The sequence below is a fragment of the Seriola lalandi genome, unplaced genomic scaffold, assembly GCF_002814215.2.
Source record: "Seriola lalandi dorsalis isolate HSWRI2012SDOR001 ecotype SW California unplaced genomic scaffold, Sedor1 jcf7180002052131, whole genome shotgun sequence".
Lineage (NCBI taxonomy): Eukaryota > Metazoa > Chordata > Actinopteri > Carangiformes > Carangidae > Seriola > Seriola lalandi.
In genome coordinates this window covers 112,568-138,764 of record NW_019522684.1, presented here as the reverse complement: position 1 = coordinate 138,764, position 26,197 = coordinate 112,568, and the positions used below count along the sequence as shown (strand labels likewise).

The 26,197-nt window shown below is 40.4% G+C and overlaps 1 protein-coding gene across 1 annotated transcript; it reads right to left on the bottom strand.

Annotated features, from left to right (window-relative positions):
* Nucleotides 1-2,548: 2,548 nt before the first annotated feature.
* sptlc3 (serine palmitoyltransferase, long chain base subunit 3) lies at nt 2,549-23,757 on the bottom strand. The gene is made up of 12 exons (XM_023400104.2): nt 23,500-23,757; nt 21,457-21,648; nt 20,465-20,619; nt 19,255-19,403; nt 15,720-15,844; nt 13,742-13,835; nt 11,489-11,594; nt 9,916-10,135; nt 7,079-7,205; nt 5,097-5,232; nt 3,374-3,503; nt 2,549-3,231 (listed from the first exon to the last, which is right to left on the bottom strand). Exons 1-12 carry the CDS (start codon nt 23,599-23,601, stop codon nt 3,118-3,120), a joined length of 1,650 nt encoding a protein of 549 aa, XP_023255872.1. The 5' UTR covers nt 23,602-23,757; the 3' UTR covers nt 2,549-3,117.
* Between the last annotated feature and the right edge of the window lie 2,440 nt (nt 23,758-26,197).

Sequence of the window (26,197 nt, the reverse complement as noted above, 5' to 3'; positions counted from 1 at the left end):
TGACCACTCAGATGAACTCAGATCCTGGATTTACTTCGGGTGAGATAAAACTCCCATGTGCCCCTCTGATGCCCATTTGTGCCAGGAAGCACGTTGAGTAAACTTGGTCTGAGTGGCAGCTCAGTTTTACCCCACAGACAGTCAGTGACAGTGGCAGCAGATAGTGTTGAGCAGGATGGAGCAATTCAACACATTTGATTAACATCATATTTCATTCAGTTATTAATACTTCTATTGAATAAAACGCCATCTCACAAATATCTATTAATGCCTGCTCACATGTCTGAATTACTTTAAAAAATATCCAAATAAATGCTCCCAGTCATCTGCTGCACTAATGAAACATACATTCATTATGCTCCATGTTAACAAGTGGTTCCCAGTATAGAGCTTTATTGCAATCTTCAGTTACAGTCTTGCTCCAGTCACAGCATAGCTGTCCAAACCATGTAAATCTGTCTTTTGTCTGCCTCACTTCAAAAATCCCTTTCCAGAATAGAAAAATCTCGGCCTAAATGGAAAACAGCGAGCACTGAGAATGGCTTGCCTGCTTTGGACACAGTGGTGGACATCAAAGGCGTAGTGGAGGATCCCCCTTCAGAATTGCAGTTACATGCCATTCCAATAAGCGCAGTGTATTTGGATCTGCAGTTCAAAAGAGGCTGGTGCAGGCAGGCAGGTCTCTGGGGCCTTGCCACCAGTAGTCTGACTGCACAGATGTTTTGAATGCCAGCGCAGACCATTTGCCGCTTCTGCTGAAACTGGGGGGCAGCTAGAAGTGACTGGAGGCAAGTTTGGCCAGACATGTGCTTCCCACCTTGCCTGACAGTCAGTGTGTATTACTGTACTTTGTCGCTACCTGCACCTTTAATAATCAAACGGAAAAAAATAATGTCTTACATAGTTTCTTCAAAGACTGAAATGGTTGAAATGCCACCATGATTTCCTACAATATGCAGGGTCTGTATGGATAAAGATACACAGTATTTGACCAATTTTATCTGTTTCGTGTCTGCTGACAACCACTGAACTAGATAAGGTCTGAGTTCTTGAGGTTTAGGGTTATGTAAGGCGTCCATTAGCTGAACCATAGATTCATCCTCCAGAATTCATTGTGATTCAGTTACTTACATTTTAAATCTGAATACTGTCTAAACCAAAAAGTGGTGTTAAAATAAACACCAATATGATATCTTCTTCAAACCTAATTTAATCCTCACAGCTGATTCTCAAATATGAGATTCCTAGAACCAGCATTTTTACTTCTGTGCAACCATAGAAAAAATGTTGCTGGTAAATCTTAGCAAGTTAGAGTTTGCCTTTCTGCATAATCACAGTGGAGCTTAGTATTTCAACACTCTGTGTCTGTAACACCCTGAGTTATGTTTGAGAATGAATTCAAGCTTTGGAGTTTCTCTCTACACACATCTGTCCTCTGCTGTGAACCTGCAATGAATTTAACAATGTTCACAGTTAGACTAAAGGTGAAAGTAAACACAAATTAAGAACAGATATCCTGAGGGCGGCGGTGCACCTCAATGCAACATTTGAGGCCACCTTTCCCCATCTCCTCCAGATCTGTATGGAACAGTACACTGGAATGACATCACAGATTTGAGGATTAAAGAGACTGTTTTGTATTGTTTCTGGCTATAGAAGCCAGATGTGAATATTCACTTACAGAACAAAGTGATCCAATATAGAGCACAGATTTCAATTGTTTTCTCCTTTAGGGGAAAAGAAGGTTTTTGTTTTTTCTTTTGTAACTTTTCTTAACTTATTTTCCACTACATTTGTGTCTGCACTTCATCTACCATGCTTTTTCCAAAGGATTGCATATTGCAGTTTAACTCCATCATGTAAAACGTAAAGTCACCATGTTGTTTATAAGGAGGTATAAACACAAACATGGTAATGTCCTGCAGGCAAACAAGTGTCAACTAGACCCAAACTGACACATCGTGAAAACACATTCATCATCCATCTATGATCCTCTCTGTGTTAATCAAATGATTACCCCATACCACAGGAATTTAGAGTTCGGTGCTAATTGCTAGGTTAGGTTTCTGTTGGCTCAGGTGCTGCATACTCTGCATGCTTACCTTCAAAACTGTTACACACTTTGTGTGTGAAAGAGAACAGCGGGTCTTTAAAACATCAAGAATTAAGCTGTTAAGACTCTGTGAATATGAGCAGTCTCGCCACAAAACAGGCCATAACACCTTTTTCACTCTGCGCAGGAGTTGTTGCGATTTAAAGGCTTGTCAGAGACGTAATTGCTGTATGATCTATTAGTTACAGGAAGGTTATCATTTACTGTGGAGATGAAAGTGGTGTTGTACTGAGGACAATTTTTATAAAAACAGATCACCATGGAACGCAATAAAGTTATCTTTGTCATCTTTTTTCTCAATCACATCAGCCATGAATAGTGTAAATAATCATGTGTCAGGAAACGAGCACAGCTCCAGAGGGACGGTCTGGGATTTTCGGAAGCCTGTCATTGGAATAATTAATCAACCTTCCTATCAAAAACACATACAGGAAGTTTTCATGTGTGGTATTTGTGTTTTATTGGAAAATAAAAGAAAAAATGAAAATCAGCAGACTCAAAATTTTAGTAACGTAGCTTTACACCAGAGGGGGAAATTTACAAAACTACTTCTTTGTGCTAGGGAAGTAAATGGAATCCTTGCATCTCAATGTGCATTACTCTCTAATAATAACTACCACCAGCTTTTTTAATAAGTGACGGCTGATATTAATTTATGAGAAGCAAAAAATGCTTCCTAAAAGTTTTCAACGTCTAAATATAGACGAGTAATCACAATAACTTTATACAAAAGGATGTGCCCTCTTTTGATCTAAAATGTCTTCAAATGTGCAGATGAACCGAACTAACAATATGTGATTTCTCTCTATAAAAAGATAAATAGCTCAAGATTTGAGACCAATGCAGCAATTCTTGTGCAATAATTAAATATGTGTAATAAAAGTATTTCAAATAAGTGTTCTATTAAATCACAATGTTTTACAAACATATAAAAAGCAGCTGCCAAACATTTAGCCCCTTAGACTTAGTTTTGACACTGTGAAGTGAAGGTGTCAGGGGTCATATCAGCTGTCCAGCTCAAAGTCTGTCTCATCACAGAGGTCAGGCCGAAAGGAATATTTTCGCCGTGAGAACTTCAGACAGAGAGCGTCTCCCACCTCGTTCAGATGGTGCAGCACCTGAGGACAAAGGGAAAGTATAGGGAAATTATATGTTTGATTCAGGTGAAAAAATTGTCCTTAGGCCACAGAGAGGAATTTCATGTTAGTAAATTTCTCTCTCCCTGTGCGTGTGTGTGTCTGTGTCTGTGTGTATGTGTACCTGGTCCAGCATGGCTCTGGTGTGTGCTGCAGACAAACAGAAGCGAGCTCGGGCCTCTGTAATCGGCGTGGCTGGAAAGCCAACAACCACTACAGCAATTTTCCTCTCCAGCATTTCTCGAGCGAAAGCCCTGGTCAGCAAAAAAAAAAAAAGAAGAAGATGTTTTAGTACACAAAAGCACAAGAATCAATTGAAGGAAATACAGTAATCTATATTTTTGTAACATTAAATTCCTTGAAACTTCGGAATCAAAATATCTGGAACATCAGATGCTAAATTGCAATATTAAACACACTGAACTGTTTCTCCTGTTTATGTCTTTTCAGAATTACAAATGCCACCTCTCACCAACAACAGTGACACCACTGACCTATGAAGTCCCTGGTGCTCATGCATCTGCACTACACACCAGCTGACTACTGAACTGGATTAGTGCAGAAAAAATCGACATGAAGAGCTAAACACAGAATACAAAACTATGCAATATTTTATCTCACATTTCTCACATACTTCTCATATTTTTAAGGTTTGAAGCCTTAAAATCTGCAGTGACCCCACGAGTCACCTCAGAATGAGCTGCTTTGCCTCATCACATTAAAAGTCATGAGGAATGTTGCTCTTTCTGGCCCTTCCAAATCCTTAATCATGTGGTTGGGATGTGCGGTAAGAATGACTTGTGATAATTTCTGTAAAGCACGATAAATAATAATAACACACAGACACACACACACAGACACGTAGCTATCAGTTCTATGTGGTTGAAGCAGCAACATCACTGATGCCTTTTACGTCACTGAGGCCGAACAAAGAATGATTCCTGTGGACAGCTTGGAGAGTTCAGACCTTAAAACGAGTTCTGAAAATGGTTAAGATGGTTTTCAATTTTCTGGATGACTTGTTGATGTGTCTAGTGCTCTGTACAGATGCTGGTGCAGAACCTCAATCTAACACCAGCATCTTTAAGAGCTCTCTATGTCATTAGGACAATGGCAGGAATCCAAAAAGACTAACAAAGTAAAGGCCAGAAGAAGATTTAATATAGAGCAGCTACAGACACATTACTCTCATACAATTGCATAAGAAATACAAGTCAGTGTTACAGGACTAAAATTCCATAGATTTTGAAATGTCATTAACAAAATCATGAAATAGCAAGAGGTAACACTATAATTGTTTTAGAAATGTCTGTTTTTCCAAATAATATTTAAGGATACACCTGGTGAAATTCAACTTTTTTCCAGTTTCCCATGTAAACCGATGTGAAACCATAAACTGCTACTGTGGTTAAATACGATAGCAGCTTCTGATTATGGTAGTTTCTGGGCTGGAATGGCCTTTCCAAGGATATAAATGGTGACTGGCATTGAAAGACACTTTATACCCAATTGATTATACTTGAGTGGCGCAAACAATCCTTGGTTATAACTAATCAATACCTTGTGTTTTCCCTTAAGTGGTAACAGATTACAGACAGTTACCCAATCTACACTGTCCACAAGGTCTACACTACTGAATCATGGAAACTTTGGAGTGTGTAAGATGTCAGCCATCCGGATCACTCAGAGATGATACACACTGAGCTGACATGAAATTTCTTATGACAACAACAAATAGTCAAGTTAATATTATTGATTAGCATTGATTAGTCTATGTACAATAACTATTCAGTTAATTTTACTCTAAAAGCGGTGAGTGTTTTTGGTGAAAGTTTAAATGTACTTACACCACTTTGCCTGGCATGTAGAGCAGGATTGGAACCACTGGTGAGTCATCATTGCCATAGATAATGAAGCCCATCTCCTTCAGTCTGGCCCTGAAGTATCTCGTGTTCTCTGCCAGCTGGCGGATCCGTCTAATGCCTCCAATTAAAAAAAGGACAGCACCAGATGTACATGAGCAAAGCACCAACTCACTGCTGTTTTTCCACATATTTCCACTGTCCCCTGCACAGAGGGACGTCACCTGTCAGTGGCGGCTAATGTAGTGTGTAGTGTTCTTTGCGGTGCCATCTCATCCTGAGTCCTGCACCTCCATCTGGGCCATTCCAGCCTCCACCATGAACTTGCTCATGATTACATCTCAGCTGCACCAGCAGATGGTTCAGTTTTGTCTGCCTGACGGCATGGTATATGCACTTGCACGTTGCCAAGATGAGCGTTTGCAAATTGGATACAATGGAGTTTGCACAAAATGAGTGACTGTGGACTGCCACTGGAGCATAGCCATGACTGAGACAAACTATGCTTAAGCATCACATGTATTACAGATATTTCACATACATTAGAAAACAAATCAAAGTCAGCAGAGGGGGTGTGTATTGTTAGCCCCCTGTGTTCCCTAACAATGTGAATCACTGGGGAACCTGGTTGCTCTGTTGCTGCAGCAGAGTTTGGCATGGCCCAGCCTTGGAACACAGCTCTGTTTCCCTTTGATTACCTGGGAACAGATTGGCAGTTCTTTCAAAGGGATGTAAGAGAGCACTTTAAATCCCCTTATCTCAGCAGAGAGAGAGGGGAAAAAAACCATAACATTCGGGCATCTGCCAAAAAGCACAGGCCCCATTTTGTAAATTATTCCTCTCTCCTAAGATAGAGGGCATGGAGGTCAAAAACCTGCTGTCAGACACAAATCATATGAGTATGTGAGAATGTGTGGATGTTACTGTGTCTCTGAGCTTTTCCCTATTTCAGAGCCGTTGCCACCAGTTTGCTTTAAAGCGCGAAATTCAACATCAAAGAGAAAGATGAAGAGCACAGTGGAAGACTGAGAGAACGAGGAATAAGAACTCATCAGGCATATATGCAAATAGTATGTGACGTTTCTTGTCAGAGTGGGCTTTTATAGTGTTTTGATGGGCCCTGGAGCTGATGTTTTGAAAGGCTGCACTGTTTGCTGTGTCCCTCCCCTCTATCACACAGGTCAAGACTGATTTTTCCACAACAGATATTTGACGGGGCTACGTCAGATCCAAAGCATGTCTGCTTCAGAGTCAGAGGAGAAAGTTACTCATCTGTGGATGAAACTACAATGTACAATGTACCGTAAGACACCAGGCTTTAGTCCTTCGAGTAATTAACCCATTACAGCACTCGGCGTGTTCTGTATTTCTGCATGCCACACAGTTTACATGGCTGCATATGTTCACCTTTGGTGTATACTTTAAGTCCCACAGGTTTGGCTAAAGTGAACTAATGTTACAACAGGTGATACTCCTTGTATTACAGCTACAACTACAATAACTCAAGAAGAATTGTGCTGGCGGTATCAGGACTAGGCCGGGAATGACTACTTCCCTGCCCTTGTGTCTGATGCCATTAAAGCAGAAACTTTTCAGAGGTACAGTGTTCCTCACAACACACACATGTAAATGATTTCCTCTGTGTTAGGGTCACGTGTGTTCAGGGACTGCACGTCCCCCCTCTCTCTACCGCTGCAGACCCCTGTAATTGCTACCACATTTTCTGACCAAGCAGCTGTTTGTCTTTCCTTGCAGGTCTGGACTTAGTCCTAATGTTAACATTGGTACTGTCCTCTGGATTTGGTTTGCTGTTGTTTCCATAAAGATTATTTAAAGGTGTAAGAATTTTTATAAGCCAGACATAATATTTGTCTGTGTGAAGAACATTAGGCTTGATGAGTATGTGGATAATAAGACTGAGATTGAGGATGACATTCACTGGATGGAGAGCGTGCTCAGATACTCACCCTCTGTGCTCCCGTCCTTTCCCATGATGCACCTTATGGCACGTATGATCTGCTCAGTGACCGGAGGGGACATGGCTGAGGCATATACTGCACTGTGAGAATGACTGCGCAGGTAGTCCACCAGCTCCTGCAATACAGCACAGAGTGTCACTCAGATAATTAGCAGAGATAATAAACAATATGTTTACAATGTATTTTTGTTAAAAGACTGAGAAAAATCTGATAGTGTGTGTACGTACAGACAAAAAACTGTTAATTTGAGATCTTCTCTGAAACAGAAGTGTGGTCCCTGCACTTTTCTTTTAGAACCACTAGATAGAGCTCACGTATAGTGAACACCTGAGAATCAATTAAAATACCTCAAGTCATTTCTCAGTCACTATGACAATCTTGGCATCGACTATAAAAAAGCTCTGGATCCTTTCCTGCTCTCCACTCTGAGGGAGCCAGTGCACTAATTTGAAAAAGAACCGATGCTGAAATGAGCCAGAATAAGGACTGTCATGCTCATTATTCCTAAATGTCAGCAGGGGATTAATTCTGCTAGTGGTTGTCAAGAGAAGAGCAGGATTTCAGGAAACTGATTCGGTCATGGGTCCCTAGAGCATGTGTGTGTAAGTGGTCTGAGGTTGGGAGCGGGCCTGGAGCTGTGATGGGCTGCTGCTCGGTGGCTGCGTGGTGGCCAGTGGGTGCGGGGTGATGACACGTAGCCGGAGATGCTGTCTGGCCACCATTTCCACTCACTGCCATCTGTCCCCACTGGGCGGCGGCTGTGGCTTCCTCAAACACGTAAGGGGAAGGGATTTTAGGGGAAATGCTCAAACGTAGGATAAGAACCCTGAAACAACCTGACATCTGTTTTCGTTTAAGGCAGGGGATTTTCACCGCTTTAGGGCCCTGCAGGATTTCGGTGCGACCAAGATAAACCAGTTAAGAGAACATGTCCGAAATCCATCTCGCGTCTGGGGCGTGGAGTGACAGCTCAGAGTGTTTCCTCAACCACGCTGTGGCCGCAATACTCATGTGGTGATACATGTCCACAATGCCACAGAGCTGGAGCTGTGCCAGAGCTGCACACACACTTGCACATACTTGGTTCCTCAGTGGATGTATTTAATAACCTTATTTCAGTGCGATCCAGGCTTTAAGTAAAGGGTGAATGACTAACATCTCCTTCATGCAAGGTTGAAGTGAATTAGAAGGAGCTTGGAGTGTATTTATTGGGGTATTTATTTTTGGCACTCCCATAAAATAGCTATAACATGACTGTTTTCCAGAACACATCTGCTGAGTTTTTTTGTCGGTCAACCCGAATCTACTTAATGTAAGATTTGGGGGATTTCGCCACAACAACAAAACGTCAAATCTAAAGGCTTTCTCTCTCCTTTCCTGCCTGTTCCTTTCAGGAGTTTACTACAGCCAGCTGTCAAACCAGGCAGAGTGTTCATACTTCAAACATTATCATGCTTGTTAAAAGTCATCCTGTTAAATCTGGAACGCAGTTCCGACGCCTGCCACAAGAAGGGGCTGGCCCTCTGCCAGCTTTACCTTCTTATTATGGCAGAGCAGGGCTGAACCAGCATAAGGCAACAGCAGGAAGGGTCCCTCTCTGAATACCTAATTCAAACAACATGGCCGTTTCCTCTGTTGCTTTCTAATCAACTGCCACAAAACCGATGTGGTTATGTACTAAAGTGTACTTTTTAATGGAGTAAAAAAGAATTACAAAGGCCCGGAGTCAGAGCCTGCGGAACATTTGTTGGACACATGAGAGCTATGAGAGAGGTGGGATATATGACTGAGTCTCAAACATCTTTAAAAACGGACCTGGGTAAAATATTGTATGATGTATTTTAACTTGCTTTGGAGCCAAATAAGTTAATGTTGTTACACAGTTGGTGGTTGCCAGGTTGTTCAAACAATGTCTGGAAAGTATCAGAGAGCCAGCTCGGTCGTTTGACTTTCTAAGAATGGCAATTTACCCACGGCTCTCTGGAACTGTTTCAATGCGATTAATCCCACTGATGTTTATCTTGAAATTTATCTTGACCCTGTTTTGGTCCAGGAGGATTAATTTTGCATCCACTAGTTTCTGCCTGACTGGTCTACTGCAGAGTTTACAAGTTCAGAGTTTTACAGGTTGGCTATGAGCTGGTGATATGGAGGCAAATGAAAATAGTGATGATAGATGGTATTATAATTTAAGTAAGGCAGGGTTGTTAATACTGTAAGTGTAGCAAAAGAGTTAAAAAAAAAGAAAAGAATACAGTACCTCTTCTATGAGAAAATAGTTGCTGTTACATGTCAGTGTGTTAAGTTGGCAGCATTTGGTGGAAATGTCTGGGGGGTCCTGGCCTTCACACTGCGACTCCCCTAGTAGTGTTCTGCTTGAGGACCTTTACTGCATGTCACCCCCCCCCCCCCCACTCTCTGGAGGTCTGCTCCAACTAGAGCAGGAGTTTTTATCAATTCTAGCTTATTTTTATCCTCTTTTTTTATTCGACTCTTTTAGAAGGGTTATTCAGTATATGTATATTTGTCCTGCCTTGCTTCTCTCTCTCCTCATGTAATCATGTTATCTAATAATAATCTATAATCTTATTAAACAAGAAAACTTGAGTAGCCCTGCCTTGATAATAAATATGTGTAAGAAAATTAATTGTTAAAAAATTCTCAGGTATAAAAGAATTATATGTACATATAATGGAAACAAAAAAACAAAACAAAAACTAAATCAAAAGGAAATTTCAGATATTTGGATCAACTGGACACATATATGAAATACTGACTAGAAGGCAGATTAAACTGAAATAGAAAATCCAAAGATCCACAAGAACCTTTTTTCCTGCGATATAGCCTCCAGCAGCCCCAAAGCTCTTGGTGAAGGTGCCCATCATCACATCCACATCAGCTGGGTTCACATCAAACAGCTCGGTCACACCCCGACCTGATGGTCCCACTGCTCCGATACTGTGGGCTTCATCCAGGTATAGATACGCTTTATACTTCTGCTTCAGAGCGATGATCTCTGGAAGTCGCACCACTGATCCTTCCATGCTAATGACAGAGAGTCACACAATCTGAGAATACATTTACAAAAGGGACAACACGGGCACACGCATTTCATCATTTATAAACTCTTAATATGATCAAATTTCAAAGGAAAAGAATTTGACCCCAACTTCACGTTATCCACTGCAGAGCTTCTGCAAATGCATACTACATAATTTGACATGCCACAGTCTTCCAAGAATCTTTCTGCTGGCCTCTTCTGCTTTACTCCCACCTCTCTCCCATCTCTTCCTCCCCTCTGATGCAAGCCTTTTAAGGCTACAAATAGACAGCATGAGAGAGTATACTGCTGGGGAATGGAGCAATCCCAGACCTGCTATCCAAGCTATGGCTGAGAACGTCTGCAGCCCAAATGACATAAGACAGGATTTCACCAGGACCGATGAGGACATCAAAGGCAGGCCCAGGATCTAGCTAAAGCATGCTTACTCCTTATCCAAGCTTTTTGATGTTAACGGGAGATGTTAGATGGAGCATTAGCTCTTTCAGCGCCGTACCGAAAGGCAGCATTTCTCTCTAATGTCTGAGCTCGGCATTAGACATTATTCCCTGATAAAGGCAGTCTGATGAGGTGCAATTAAGTTGTCTCTCAAATTAGCAGGACTGTTGTTACAACTAATTATTGTATTAATACCAACTGAAGGTTTTCGATGCCAGGTTATTAACAGGTTAACTTCACAGCTGACTGAATGTGATAAAATGTCTTGAGGAAAAAAATAACAATGACATAAAGCACAATGAATATGTCATGTTTTTGTTAAGAAAACCTGAAATGTAAGGCGAGATAGAGGGCAAAGAGAGGGAAGAAAGGAGAAAAGAAAATGGCCGTGATAAACAGTTGGAGCTGGGGGTGTAGCCAAGTCAATCTCTGTGGCTTCACTTGGCCTTGATTTGGAGCTAATGAGCAGATGGAGAGGGTCACTAAGACTCAGGATAGCTCACTGCCGGGACAGACACACAATACCTTCCTCCTCTCTCCAGTAATCAAACAGTACCCAACCATACAGACACACAAACACACACACACACACACACACACACACACACACACACACACACACACACACACACACACACACACAATCTATTATTCAAGGGTGGAGAGGGAAGCAATTGAAAAAGAGACCATTACAGGGACTGCTAAACACAGGCTGAACGCTCTGCTCAGGTTACAAATTAAGATTTCTGCCTGAGTCCGGCTGTGGAAAGCTGCTCAAAACCACCTGGAAGCCCATACTAATAAAGACTGATACAATAGCTCAACTGACCCAAGATATGTGTCTGTGAGGGAGAGACTATTCTAAGGTGTATGTGGGTTGTATAAGAACAACAACTGACCTATAGATGCCTTCCACCATGATGAGGATCTTCCTCCAGGGCCTGTGAGTCCGAGGCTGCCCTGAGCAAACCGCCTCTCTTAGCATCTTTTCAAGACTGTGCATGTCTGACAGACACCCACACACACACACACACACACACACACACACACACACACACACACACACACACACACACACACACACAGGAGAGTGAGAAAGGGAGTATTAAAGCAGGGAAGAACACAGCAATCAAATTGAAATGAACGTATGAAGTAGAAGTTCAGGCTTGTACATATACAGTAGAGTGTAGCAATAATCAAATCAAAGTATACAAGGAACACTGAATTAAACCAAACAACAGTGCGTTGAGTAATAATTTCCACTGGGCAGGGCAGAGTACATAAGGCACTATTTTATCTGGCAGAAACACCTTCCACAAACTACACACAGTAAATACCTCTGCACTCTGATTTTAATGCGCACCTGCAAAATCTGTATCAGAGAGGATTACAAACTGAGCTAAATATGGCTTGGGCCAAAGATATGTTCAGCTAAGTCTGCATGGTTGTTTAAGATTATGATTGAAATTTTGGCTTCAATAAAATCATTTCCCAGTGGCATGTGGAGTTTTTAACAGGTATGGGTGACACAATTAATGATCCTCATCTGCACGCCAGCAGATGGCAGTATTGAATAGCTGTAGCTAATAAGGAGTATTATTCAGAGTGTGACTGCAATCCAACCAGCTGAGCAGCGAGTTAACCTGTCAAAACTTATAATCTGTCATGGATGATTGATATGGCTGCCACGACACAAAAACAAGTTTTGCTTAAGAGGCAGACGATGCTCTTCTGATTAAATCACTTCCTGAAGCTCAACAGAACATAACTCACCTAATGTTACTAATGCCAGCATTGGGAGAAGCCTGACAGTGAAAAAGGAATCCACAGTGACTTGCTTTGTGCAAAGACAAGAATGAGTGAAAGATAAAACATGTTCGAATATGAGACACTCTATGACTGTGATGAGAAGGTTGGCATGCTTTGCTTCTACACACGACATGTGAATCCATGAAATGTTTTCATCCTATCTTTGCACTGACACTCACGTTGTAGAAATGCTACTAGCTTAATACACAAAGAATAAAATTTGAAAGGATAACAATGCTAATCCTCAAAAGGAGCGTCCGTTCTTCTTCTTGAAGTATTTCCAAAAAACAAGCCTGACACGCCTTACATAGGCTAGACTGGACAAACCGGTTCATCTTCCGTCTGGTATGAGATTCGGCCACTTAAAACCTTACACATTTCAAATCATAAATGAGGTATCCCAGAACTTTTAGAGAGACTACATTATTAAACATTGCATCACTATCATTACATCATTGCAATCACTAAATATTTATTTTCTTATTTATCTTATGTTGCGGCTAAGTTAACTGGTATAACCCCTTTAGTAAATATTGGCTTTGTGCTGATAAAAGAGTGTAAGCGTCTGGTGCTGGAAGTATAAGGCAGGGAGGGGTCAACTGCTCAGGTGCCTGAGGGCTCTTTGCCTTTAGACAGGCCTTTGGGATCTGCTTGGAGGACCCATAACTGACTCTGCTTGTACCTGTCAGGACACATTTGCTGCTAGAGGACTGGTTCATTTGTCCTGTCTCCATAAAGAGCAGGTGATGTTTCCAGTGCTAGCACAATGAATGCTGTATCATTCATGCTTAATAATTCTCCTTTATCTATTCACAATATGTGATTTGATATTACAAGAGAACAGGAAGCTTAAGTAAGATGACATTTTCATGTAAAAAAAACAACAAAAAACTTGTTTTCATGCTCTGTTGCGGACGGATAAAACACAGGTGTGACTGTAAACTGAACCTGTTTCATTAAAGCCTTTACATTTGCTGCTGTAAACACAGAATATTAAGTAGGTCTTTCCTAAGGCAAATCCTGTACCGCACAGAGAGTAATGCGTTTCTTGCACTAGCAAAAGTTTGGGATGAATAACTGAAGAGAAAAACTGGCTTCTGCGAGCTGCAGTATTCACTATGGATGCACAGAGAGATATTCAAATTTCATCAGCAGATAATCTCAGGACAGAACAGACATAGAGCTTGATGCTCTGGCAGGTACAGGGCAGGATTGTTAAGCACCACAAATGTTATAAAACTGAAACAATATGTCTCTCACTGTTTGTAACATTGTAAATGCTGTGTATTATTAAACAGAAACACTATGACTCATATTCAAAATGAAATAGTTCCTGGACTTACTGTTGTGTTTAAACACCCGGATGGTTGCTCCCGACAGTCTGGCCCCTAAGATGAGAGATGTGTGATTGAGCTCATCGCTCAGTATCAAACAGCCCTGAAAACCAGCAGAGAGAAAAGACTTTGTTCAAATGTCCCTAAGAAATCTTTTCAATTCCAGTGTAACACCCAGATAGAACAGTATAGTGGCCCTGAGAAGTGCAATTTAAGAAAACACATGCAAATAGACAAAACACAAAGCAAATTCAGAAAACTTCTTCTTGACAACACATGCACTGCAAATACTCACACCACAAGCAAATACAAAAAACACGCTGAAACACAACGGAGGTGTTTCCAGGGGACACTAAAAAGTGATTAACCCGGTTGGGATGCACTTGTTGTTCAATGCTTTGTGATTTTTGATCTTAAAAGCATTGAAAAAAAGTGTGCATGAATGCATTATAATACATGCATGCAAGTGCGTCCCAGCCAGGTTCATCACTTTTTTGTGTCCCCTGGAAACCATTCTGTTGTGTTGTGAATGTTTGCAGCACGTTTGTGTATTTGCTTGTGTTGTGAGTATGTGCAGCGTGTTTCTGTATTTGGTTGTGCTGTGTATATTTGCAGCACGTGTAGTCAAATTGATGAAGATGTTTTCTGAATTTGTTTGTTTTCTCTATTTGCATGTGTTTGCTTAAGTTGCAGTGCGTTGAGCTCTAAGGGCCACCGTAGAACAGATAGTGTATGATGGCATTTTGGATTTAGTGGTCTATGTTTGGTGAAGAAGCCAATTAGATTCTCCCCTTGGGTACAGAAAAATATAGTTAGCTTGTAAACAGCAAACACTTTCACCAGTATGACTGTATATGGATGAAAATAATTGCAGTATATACTACCCACCCATATGATTTTATTTGTTTTCTGAAAAACTGCCTAGTTTTGTGTATTTCAACATGAATTTTGTGCTTTTATTCTCTGTCCTGAATAATGTAATGTATGCTAGTTGGCACTGTAAAAAGATCCACCTGGCCAATTATCTGGCAGCCCATTCCTCCTACTCTGCTCCCATTCACACTTAAATCTATGTATGTTAGTAGTTGCATCTAATGTACATGATAATTGTTTTTCACTTCTATCATGTCTGTTTCAGCCAGAAGACTCATCATACTCTTAATAATAGAGAATATGGTACTTCACATTCCATAGAAATCAGCATGCAAATGAATTCAGCTATTCTCTAGTACATTAACATATTTAACACTGAAGCTCCAAGCATTTGACTGCATTAGTTTGAATGAACCCTTGTAGAGGGTATGTTGACACCGTCTCAGTGACAGATACCCTCGGTTTGGCCTGAGGTGCAGCTGGCCTGGTCCCTGGTCTACCAGCAGCTGTCACTCTGCCTGCACAGCAAGGCCTGTCCTGGCACAGTCTGTCCCTGTAGGACAGAGTTGGCAGTGTGGGTTGACCCCAGCCCCAGCAGGGTTACTGTGGGGGCTGCAGCCTAAGGGGCTGCTACACCTCTTGAGCTGCATAAATGACCCCATTCTCATCACTTAAACCATCAGCCTCCCCTTCCTCCTGTCCAGTCCAATCACATATATTCATGCTGTGTGTTGCCCCTGGTAACCCATGGCTGTCTGTGTGAGCCAGGCTGGTGTGCCAACAGGCCAGAGTATGGGTAATCATCCCCTTGAGTGGTGCTCTTAACAAAACCTGCCCTTCCTTGTCTATGTGTCTGAAAGCAGCTATGTATGCCCAGAGCCTCGTCCTCCTGGCTACTGTAATGTTTAATTGTGATTTTAATTAATGGGGGTGGATCAGGAGTTGTTCGCAGCTGAGTTTACTTGACTGTTATTCATTAATTTAGGCTATATGCAAGAAAGGAACAAAAGCTAAGCTAATTAGATTAATTTCTGCAGCACTGTGAAAATTACACACATATGCAATAGTATTTCCTATATACGGCATGTGCCATTTACTATGTAAAATCACATACCTTGCCAACAAGTGCAGGAATGTTCATTGAGTTGGTGGCGAAACCCATCCCAAAAGTCATGGAGGACTCTACTCTAAGGAAACTGGCCACAAGTTTCTCCAGCTCTTCATGGATGCTCAGGTTACCTACAAGACAGAGATCACAAAGGATGAGTCACCCTGTGACAAGATCACTCTACCTGGTGGTTTATCTATTGGTTTAGTTCGTGGGTTCTGCTGTTCTTTGGCATCCAATCACAACTTTTGGCAGAGATAAATGCTTCCTGATAAAAAACAAGAGACCCACAGGCAAAAGTGTGGACTACCAGCACACAGAGTGTCAGCACCTTCTCGCTCTCTGGGGATTTTAAGAGCTTTATAAAGATTCAAGATGTGGTAAATTTGTAATTTAGTTCAACTACCCTTTTTCATCCCAGGTAATATCAAGGCAAGTCCTGCAAGGTCTAAAATGGTTCTCCAGCACATTTCGGGACTGAGGCAGTTGGTTATAACCCAATGTGACAGATGGGGACCAGAATTCGTTTAGAAAATTGATTCACCTGACATGGTGTTTTTCTATTTTGTGCAATAAAAGTGGGATTTTCAGGTATCTCCGGGGTGCTTTAGTACTGCCCTTGTGGTCAGCTGATAAAAAAAGAATTACTATCATAATTGTGTGCTACAGAGAGAAAGGCAGTGAAAGGTTCATATATACTGTATTTCATTTCTGCTGGCTCTGGTAGAAATATACTATAACATACTGTATAAGCACCATAAATTTTAATTCACTCTATACTTGCTATACCATGCTATAGTAGTTACTAGTCACTACAGTGTAGACTCAAAGTTAAATAAAATACAAACACTTAAAACTCATTTGTGTTCTGTTACTGTAAAGACACAGTTGCCCACATCACAAAAGTAATACTGTCAGTAAAAAGATATTTAATGAAGCATATTTCTTTGAAAACCTGCAAGATGGAAACACATTTATTCAGATACCATCAGCACTGTGAATGAAAATTATTCCTGGTATAGAGGGGTGATGTCATTAATTCAATCCTCATAAGAAAATGGTGCATTAATTGAATATACATGGGATACTTACCACTGTAGTCATAATCGATAAGAATCAGTAACCAACGAGAGCAGGCATTAAAAAGTTCAAACAGACTGAATGTTTCAGGAAAGACTGGAAAATGGATATTGAGTGATGTGTTTAAAACCATAATGCAGTGAAGCAGCTCTGTCTTTATGGTGATTCCTGTTCAGTGCTTTCCATCAGGCCTTACGCCAAGTCAAATCGATTCATACATTTCCTCAACCACTCAGACTCACAGCCCTTGCTGCCTCATGCAGCTTTTTTAATCAGACTGCAATGAACATTTGCTCTCTCTACAGAACATTTTACCTAGCTGTGGCTTCATAGGCATGCCCTGCCTTCTTATTGACATGCTAACCTCATAAGGCTGTTGTAGGTCTGCATGCTCTTCAGGTAAGTAAGACTCCTTAATAGATCTGACTGAATAAAATCATATTAAATGTGGTCACCTGTCCTCTGAAGGTCATCCTCCTGACACCACAATCATCAAAGCTTGTTGATGAGAAAGCTAAATTACTATTGCCAGGGTTGGAAAGTGTTAATGTGGAGAGACAATAAGGAATGTGCTCATGGCTAAATTTGTCACTTTCATTATGAACCTGTGACTGAGGTTTGTCTTCAAAGCCTTTACAACAAGGCAAAAAAAGGAGAGTTAATCATTAGACAAATATGGCAGCACATATGGCTTTGTTTTAAATAGCCCAATTATATCAGTATATACTGCACGTGTATGTATTATGGGTAAATAGTTACTTAGTATTTCTCAGTAATTTGCCATTCATTTAAAAGCATGACATCATTATCTAATTTACTGTATGTTAATGATTGCAGGAGAGTTGGAAACAGTGAGCTATCCATTAATACAAATCCATGAATGTTTGACGTGTGTTTATTCTCAAGGTGTGCTTTCAGTGCACTTTGTATCTACTTACTAATGCCTATTTAAAAAAAAAGTAACATCTCCTATTGTGCTCTCTGTGTACTTACACACATACAGTGTAGTTGTAGGAAAATTATTCATACGTTTTTGCTAACTTCTGAACTCAACGTGACTGAATTGAACTCGACCTTGGGAGGATGTCAGAGGCACAGAGTGTGAAAGAAGAATTATTTTTTAATATAATAGAAAGACTTCCAGGAAATTTGGATTTTGAAGATTTTCCCTGATACAAATTGCTGCATGTGAACTAAGCCACTGGTGATGATGGTGTCACTTCTACTGCAGAGACACTGGGGTCTTTAATAATTGATGCTTCATAAAGTCTCATGGGAGACATGCTTGTTATTCCTTAACCCTCTCAGTGAGCCAGCTGAAACGCAGATTACAAACCCAGGGAAAAACAGTCCCATTTTGAAAGAGAAATAAACATATAAATAAATCACACAAATGAATAATGGATGGTGTAGAGTGTTTCTGTGTGTGTGTGTGTGTGTGTGTGTGGGGTGTACTTGTACTCTGACAAACATACGTATAACTAATGATCACATGCCCTTTAATTCCTCTGGTTTTCTCTGTTCTTGTCAAACTGCTGATATCATTCAGAACTACAGAGTGACTCAACTCGTCAGCTCACCTTTTGCTAGCTTGCAGTCAGTAGATACTGGTGTCAGAAATAAACAAAAACAAAAGTAAACATCACTGACAGAGAGAAAAGGAACTACTTTTCTTGAGGAAACTTTGCGTGCGGCCTGTTCAATGAGCTTCATGATGTTAATCACTCAGCAAGTTTTGTAGTTTCCTTTGAAACAAAAAAACATACAATTGATGGCCAATTATTAGAGTTCACTGCTGCACCATTGCTGTACTGCAACATGAGATCCTGGCATGCACAGCCACTTAAACACCATCAGAGGCAGGGTTGAAGTTCAGAGGATAAAACACCATTCAAAATTAATCTGAAGCCACAGATCCCAGGCTCTGATCCTTGCTGCTTAACACTTCCATCACATATGTTATTTTTGCATCCTTCCTAATGTCCAGGGTGTTTCATAATGTTACATTCCACTGTGATATCATTTCCAGCACTCCGCAGTGTGTACCAGTATTTAATGATCTCAGCTTATGCCCAAACGGTACATAATTTAACAAAGGTTTAATAATTCATATTACATTGCAGCCACTGAAAGATAATTAAATATGTGGGCAGTATAATTCACGAGAAAGATAATAAATGATGGCATATGTGATGAGGAGTTTCATTTCCAGTTTGATACTCAACCTATTCAGTGTCACTGGGGTCTGTCAGAGATTTTTTAAAATAGATGCACATGTCAGAAATTTGAAGCACTGTAAGATTAAATAAAAGAGACACTGCCAATATGACTGACTCCAATTGTGAAGTGGACATTTTGCTCAAGATAAAATGATTGCTCTTACTGAAACTATCTTAAGAGGGCAAGTGGCACACATTTTATTCTCATGTGTACAGTGTTAAATTGACAACCACAACCTCACCTATTTCCTGCCTTGTGCTGCAAACCCCAACTCCATACTGGTGGATTTTGTCTGCCACAGTTTTCAGGAAATCAGCTTTGTTCTCAGCAAAACCGAGGTAGTTGTAAGAGCCCATGTTGACGGCATTGTGTATTGTCCTCCCAGTAAACCTGCAAGCATGTAAACATCAGGAATCAATTAGCCTTTTTCTATTGTTTCTACACATATGAGCACTCAGAGAATTAATTAGATGCTATAAAAAGTAATCCAAATTCAATTAAATATAACTGCTAATCACAAACTTGTTACTTCATCAGTGGAGTTTTGCTCATAAGAAGTGCAATTATAACAATGTTTATCTAATGTAAACAGCAGTGACTTCATGTAAAGCACTATTTGTTATTTTCATTTCCTTAGGTATTTTTCTAAGCACCTAATCACACATCCACAACTCATTTCAGCCAGAATCAAGAGATTATTCTCCACTATAATATGCAAGTACACATGTAACTCCATAGTGAGTGAACTGGGAGTAGATGTAGAGTTCGAGTGAAACAATTTCAGGTAAACATCATCTAAATTCACATGGTCAGTTAACAGCGTAGATCCCTGCTGTACATCATCGGAGCTTAGAAGTATTTTAAGGGAGCTGCGCCCTTTCGTCAACCGACCTACTTCTTCTCGTTGCCCGTGTAAACCTGCAAACCGCTACAAAACCCATCTGCATGTCTCTTTACCCATTCACCACACATCACTACAAAAGACAAACTGACTGCCCCATTTCTACTTTTTCCAGTCACATTAAACCTCTTTAAACATGTAATCCATGCTTACCCCTCTTTCCTGATTCATAATGTCAGTTCCCCTCCCCGTGGCTCTGTTCATATTCCTATTCATAATACATTCCCTGACCCTGCTGTGCAGCACAGAGGAATCACAACTGTGGTCCACAAACTCAGGACTGACATATCCTTCCTGAGAAATACCCATGTATTTTATTTTCTACCTTCCTCTATTAGTTCATTGCAGAGGAGCTTGATTCATCTAATTAAATCTTGGTTGTCTAGTTTCTTGCTTTACAAGAGAGATAATTGTGCTCAAAACATTTTCTGCCCTGTCTGAAGCTGGGAATAACACTTGTAAATGATAAAGTTGAGTAGTATAAATGATTATGAGCCAACAGTATGTCTCATCTACAGTATGTCTATCACAGATGACTCGATTACTTTACCTGAATGTCCAGTTGTAGTCATCAGACACCCTCTCCATCAGGTCAAACACAGGCCCTGGCAGGCTGCATACGGGACGGTTCCAGTTGTCTCGTACCCTCATGTACAGGTTTCGAGTGTAGAAGTTCTCGAAATCTTGGTAAAGTGGTACAAAATCCTGAAGTCAGAGAGAAACAGTTTCAACTACTAGGATGTCACAGAGTGGTGGAGCAATAAGAGTAGAAAAAGTGACCTCTTGAATTCTGATCACATTGATCGCACTAAGAGCTTCTTGAACAGTAGAACAAAGCAACCCTCTAAGACCATAAAGTTTTCCATTATATTGTGTCCACCTCTGAACTACATCAAGGCAGGTGACTTTTGTTATTCTGCTATAATCTTTCAATCCACCAATTCAGCTGTTACCTTGGCAGGGGAGTTAGATCTACAGTACTGTAGCTTTTACAGGTACTGTATATTTTCATAATACTTCAAGGCAATTTTCACATTGATCCCCTGACAACGGTGTCAACCAAGACTATTAGAGCCTTTGCCTTTTTTAAGGTTATAGCTTTTTTTTTTTTTTAACATGAGCTGCACAAAAGAAATCATTAACTACTACCAACTTATCTTAACTGCAATTTTTGAATTTAAGAATCGAAATCTATGGCAACACAATGGCTCTTATGTGGCACTGTTCAGGCCTTATCTAGAATCTAAAGCACAGTAACAAAGAAAGAACTTGAATCCTCTGAGATTTAATTAGGTCTTCAGCAGATATTCTCTGTGGTGTCCTGTCTCACCCATGGCAACACTGTAGTGCAGAAGAACATGAAGGAGGAAGGCTGAGGGAGAGCTTAAGAGCAAAAATTGAAATAATTAGGGGAAAACAAAATGTGTTAACACCCCAGGCAAGCATGCTCTTCTCCTACAACTGCGTGCATGTGTGTGTCTACAGTATGTGTGTATGCCCTACAATATGCTTATGTTTGTGCTGATTGCATGTTTTACCTACCTTCTGTTCCTCTCTTTCCTGGGCAAGGTGGCACTTCTCTAAGCCCACAGCTCTGAGGAAATCTCTGAGGTAGCCAAATAGGGTGACGATGCCAAAGCCCAGGTATGTCATGACAGCCACGTACATGGGCGCCTGTTCAAAGGACTCCTGTCTGTGCTGCCTGGAGGCAACACTAGTCCCTGGGCCATTTTTCTATACAACAAGAGGCCCACATAAGCTGTCTTACATTGCAGATGAAACAAGAGAAAACAATACTGCTTGAATAAAAGCGAAGGGTGGTGGTTAACACACCAATTAACCTGAATAAAAAAAGGAGACAAACAGCAGCCTACTGGTGCACAGATGTAAGTAATACAAAGCTGAAGCAAAAATAGAAAGAAAAAAGGAGGACTTTGCACAGTGATGTTACACCAAATAAAAGATTTGCATTTTGCATTGAAAAGGTTCAAATAATTACAAAAGCAAGCATAGTCCGTCTCTGGGAAGCAGAATTTACCTACCAGTCAGCATGAGCAAGTTACAAACACTGTAAAATACTTTATATTGTGAAAGGACTTAAATGTGCATTTGAAATTCTTGGCTGCCATTACAATTTAAACTAACAGTTGAAATGATGCAACTTGCACAAGAAATTACAAAGAATTCCCTGTGCTATTCAAGGGAGCAGATTTCCAGATGAGTGGGTCGGTAACCCCAGTTTTTTTTGTTTTTTGTTTTTTTTTACAGTGAGATGTTTGCATAGGAGTCACAGAATTAGCAACTGTTTTTCAGAGAGATACATTTTTGCTTGATTGTTGCTTGAATTACTTACTGGTTTTATGAAGATATTTCCAAAATTTAAGAGCATTAATGCGTTTGCCATGTAATTTCCGGCTGCCATGTTTGATTGGTATAACAACAGGGCCTTGGATGCTTGATTAAAATCTCGGTTCTTGTGAAGCGAACGAAGTACTTTTCCTTTAAAACATTTATACAGAAATTCCACCTTTAAGTAGCGGTAAGTGTTACTTAATGTAACTGCTCAGGTTTGAAATATCACCATTTAAAGCTTAGCTAGCGTGTACGAAGATGCTAACAGTTAGCCCGTAAAAAGCTGCAGTTAGCATGTGAAAGGATAAAACTGGTGAAGATGGTGGACACCTAATACGGCTCGGATGCAAATGCACTATACCCCCTTATATGTTACAATTACATAAATATCAGGCTGGGGTTGTTTTTAAGTAAATCTATCCTGTCTGGATTCTGAATGTCAGGTGTATTAAAAAAAAAGTACAAATGAAAACATAATTTGCTGGGCTAACTGACAAAGCTACAGGTGATGTTGCATTTTATTACAGCTAGTTGGAGATTGTGTGACATTAAAATTCATACAAAAGAGAACTAGAACAGAATGGACAAGTAATTTGTAAAGACCACCTGTTACATCTAACTAATAAGTAACTCATCAAATGAAAGTGTGCATAGGCTTCAATGTACAGAGAAAAATGTTAAACAGAAGCAGGCAGACTACACCTTCTTCACCTAACCAGCCTGAGGTCAGAGATAACCTGCTTTGAGGAAAAGGAAAAATTTCAGGGCGGGGTCGTTGGCTCTTTTATTGCTGTTTATGTTGTTCTTTTTAGGGGAACAATCCTATCTTCTGTAAAAAGAACGTCATATAGTTTGTGTTTGAGGTTTTATTTTATTTTATTATTAGGTAGCCATATCACAAACCAGTTATTAGTACGTTCTACAACTGCTATATGAGATCAAGAGCACAATGACATGATTAACTTTTACGTGCATATCGTCAAACACAGTGAGTACTATATAGATGTTAATTGTTGCTGTTTATTCAGTAGGTAAACAACCTCTGTGGGTTACAAAGTTTGCCTACGTCACAGAGGTCGATTCAGGTAAAGAGCCCCAATGAAACTAATGTTGTCATACAACATTTAGGATTGTCTATTCAAAAGGAAGCGGTAAAATACTCCGGGGACCATAAAGCAGGCGTACTGTGGTACACATATTTTTGTAAATAAATTCCGTCGCTGACAGACATACCTCTCTCTTGTTGTGATAGCCATTTTTCTTGATGTCTTCGCTTTTCAGTCCATTCTGGTTCAAATGTGTTTTTGAGTTGCCGTTAGCAGCAGTTCTTGACATTTTCCTGAAGCACAGCAGCGACTGCCTCCTCTACTTTACTACCAGGTGTAGCCGGTGTGCTTTACTGAACTTTAGAAAGGTGACTTCCTCCTTCTGTTGCTACGGTTCAGCCTCCTGTGAATTGTTGTTTGAAAATCGCGTTAAGCCTTGTGAAAGTCTCGCTTCAGTTATATGTTTCGATATGGTGTAAATGTGTCAACTTCCTCTTCTCCTTTATCCCAACGTGAAACTCTCTGAGCACTGTAAAACGCTTCAATTTACTGCCATTTTATACCGGACACCTTTAGTCACTTGTTGCAAGCAGATTAAAACAAAACATATGAGCTCATTAAATATGATGCATTGTTGTACAGCTACCAGACAATATATTTTGTTATAAATAGCGACACTTCAGCCAACTACAGTGTTAGTTAAAATATAAATATATAGCATGTATAAATTTAAAGTAGTACCCACCAGTTTCCTGCATAACAAGAACTTTTATTTGTGGCACTTAAAGTACATTTTGTTTAGGACTTTTACTTGTACTTGAGTATATTTACACTGATGTACAAATGTGTCAGAAAGTAAAATTTCATATTGTCATTTGTACACCTAATTTCAAATCAGGCTACTAAACAATAAATGGTTGGGGAGTGTAGAAAACCTACTGAATTCATGAGTTGTTTGCAGATGTGATTTATTGTAGCCTTGTCCTTATCTTTGAGTATGATCACTCCAGTGGTGATACAGTAGCAGTACACACTAAAATGCATCATCAGCAATGTCCATGTTTTGATGCTGAAAATTGAGCTATACAATATGATTTAATGTGGTACTTGTCTTGTTCTTGATGCAGAACTTGTCTTTGTGCATGCACAGGTCAGAGGTCAGAGGTCAGGCTCAGCCACATCTGTACCTGAGAGGGTGTCAGTATCCGGCTCAAGGACTCCTCAGGACTAATGTAAGGGCTTGAACTCATGTTCAATGTGGTGCACTGGTATCCTAAATGCACAGTTAGTAAAAACAAAATATTATTGCCTGCATGCACATACAGCCAAATTGATTATGTTTCATGTTACAGCTTTAAGAAGTAATGTGTGTAACAGTCTAGCTCTTTACACATCCTCCAGTTACTGTGGCATTGTCTTTGCACAGAGACACGCCTATTTTAGAGCACAAAAGTGTGCTCATTTTGCAGTTGCTGCAGTTAGTCTCTCTAGTTGATGATTTACTGTATTGTCATAAATCAGATACACTGTTATTGGCATAGGTCAAATCAAAAAGGCTTGTAAACTTACTCCTATATGCAGGCTGTTGACAATTTGGTGTCTGCGGCATTGTTGAAATTTTCCCTTCTGGGCAAACACAGAGAGATTGTTTGTTAGTAAAAGGTCAACGCCTACTCAGTGGTCTTGTGGTGCGCTGAGTTTGTGGGTGCACAGTAAATCGGAATATGCACGGTGTTGTGACTGTTAGTGTAATGAGGGTTTTCTTAACATATTGACATTGACCTATTGCAGTTTTGGAGAGCTTGTCTCTTGGTGGGCGTTCACAACTAGAATATGAGAAGCAGATAGGATACGGAATAATGTTCAGGGGAAGCTGGAGTTTGGAACGCGAGTGCATGTTTGAACATTATGCTGTGAGATTATGAGATGGTTTGCATGACAGTATCTGCTATAGCCTACACTCTCTACTTACTTTCTATTGGGCTGTTCTGCTGGTGTGTGTGTATGGACAGGGTGCACATTTGATTGAAGAGCTGCAATATGGGACATTTTACAACCTGTCTGATATCCTCCATCTCCATGCAATTTTACCGCAATTCATTTATCACTATAGGTACGAGACTATCCTTCACAACTATTCACCATTTGACAGACATCATTTCCTCCTTTCCCAACACATTCCAATCGGAAATTGTGCTGTCTCTTTGACATGTGTCTAAAGGTCTTAAGTCTTCATTTAAATTGCAAAGCTGGTAGAAACAGGCCTTCTTTGAATGCATTGTGTGATGTTTTGGCTGAAAACACTCAGGCCCTGTGGGATGACATGTGTCATCTGCCATCACTTCAGAGCTGCCTTCACTTCACACTAACTGATGAGGGTTGGTGTTGTCTAATAACTCAAGACCCTTGTCAGGGAGGGAGGGGTGAACGCAGGCTGACACTTGAATGAGGGAAACTAAGAAGGCTGACTGACTGTACTGAAGAGTGCTGGGAGATCATGGGTATGGCATTTTGAGTGAAGCAGAGAGAAAATGTCATATTGTGAATCCGGATTAGCTGGTCTGCATCTAACTGTTGCAGAGAGAACGATTGAATGGAGGGTAGCATATTGCAGTCTTAGTTAATTAAAGGTATTCACAGCTCTCACCTCCTCTTAGCTGAGCTTGGAGTCTTGAATGGAGCTGTCACAGCGGCTGGTGCCTCCCTGCCTTCACTACAGGATTGCTTTCTACCAGTGGGACCAGATGTAACCTACATCTGCCAGGCTTCATTAGCTATGTCAATCTGGATAGCACAGTTCATTCTGGCTTCACAAATGTTTTTTTTTTTTTTTGTTAAATTGTCTATTCAGTTTCCATATTTAATTACGACTTACAATTTGATGT

Bases quoted from the DNA above. Each gene is read 5' to 3' on its own strand.
- sptlc3 (XM_023400104.2), bottom strand. From the start codon at position 23,601: ATGTCAAGAACTGCTGCTAACGGCAACTCAAAAACACATTTGAACCAG. The intron at 15,845-19,254 runs GTGAGGTTGTGG...TCTGTCTTGTAG, and splicing joins CAGCACAAGGCAGGAAATAG to GTAACCTGAGCATCCATGAA. The intron at 3,232-3,373 runs GTACACATACAC...CTTTGTCCTCAG, and splicing joins CCAGAGCCATGCTGGACCAG to GTGCTGCACCATCTGAACGA.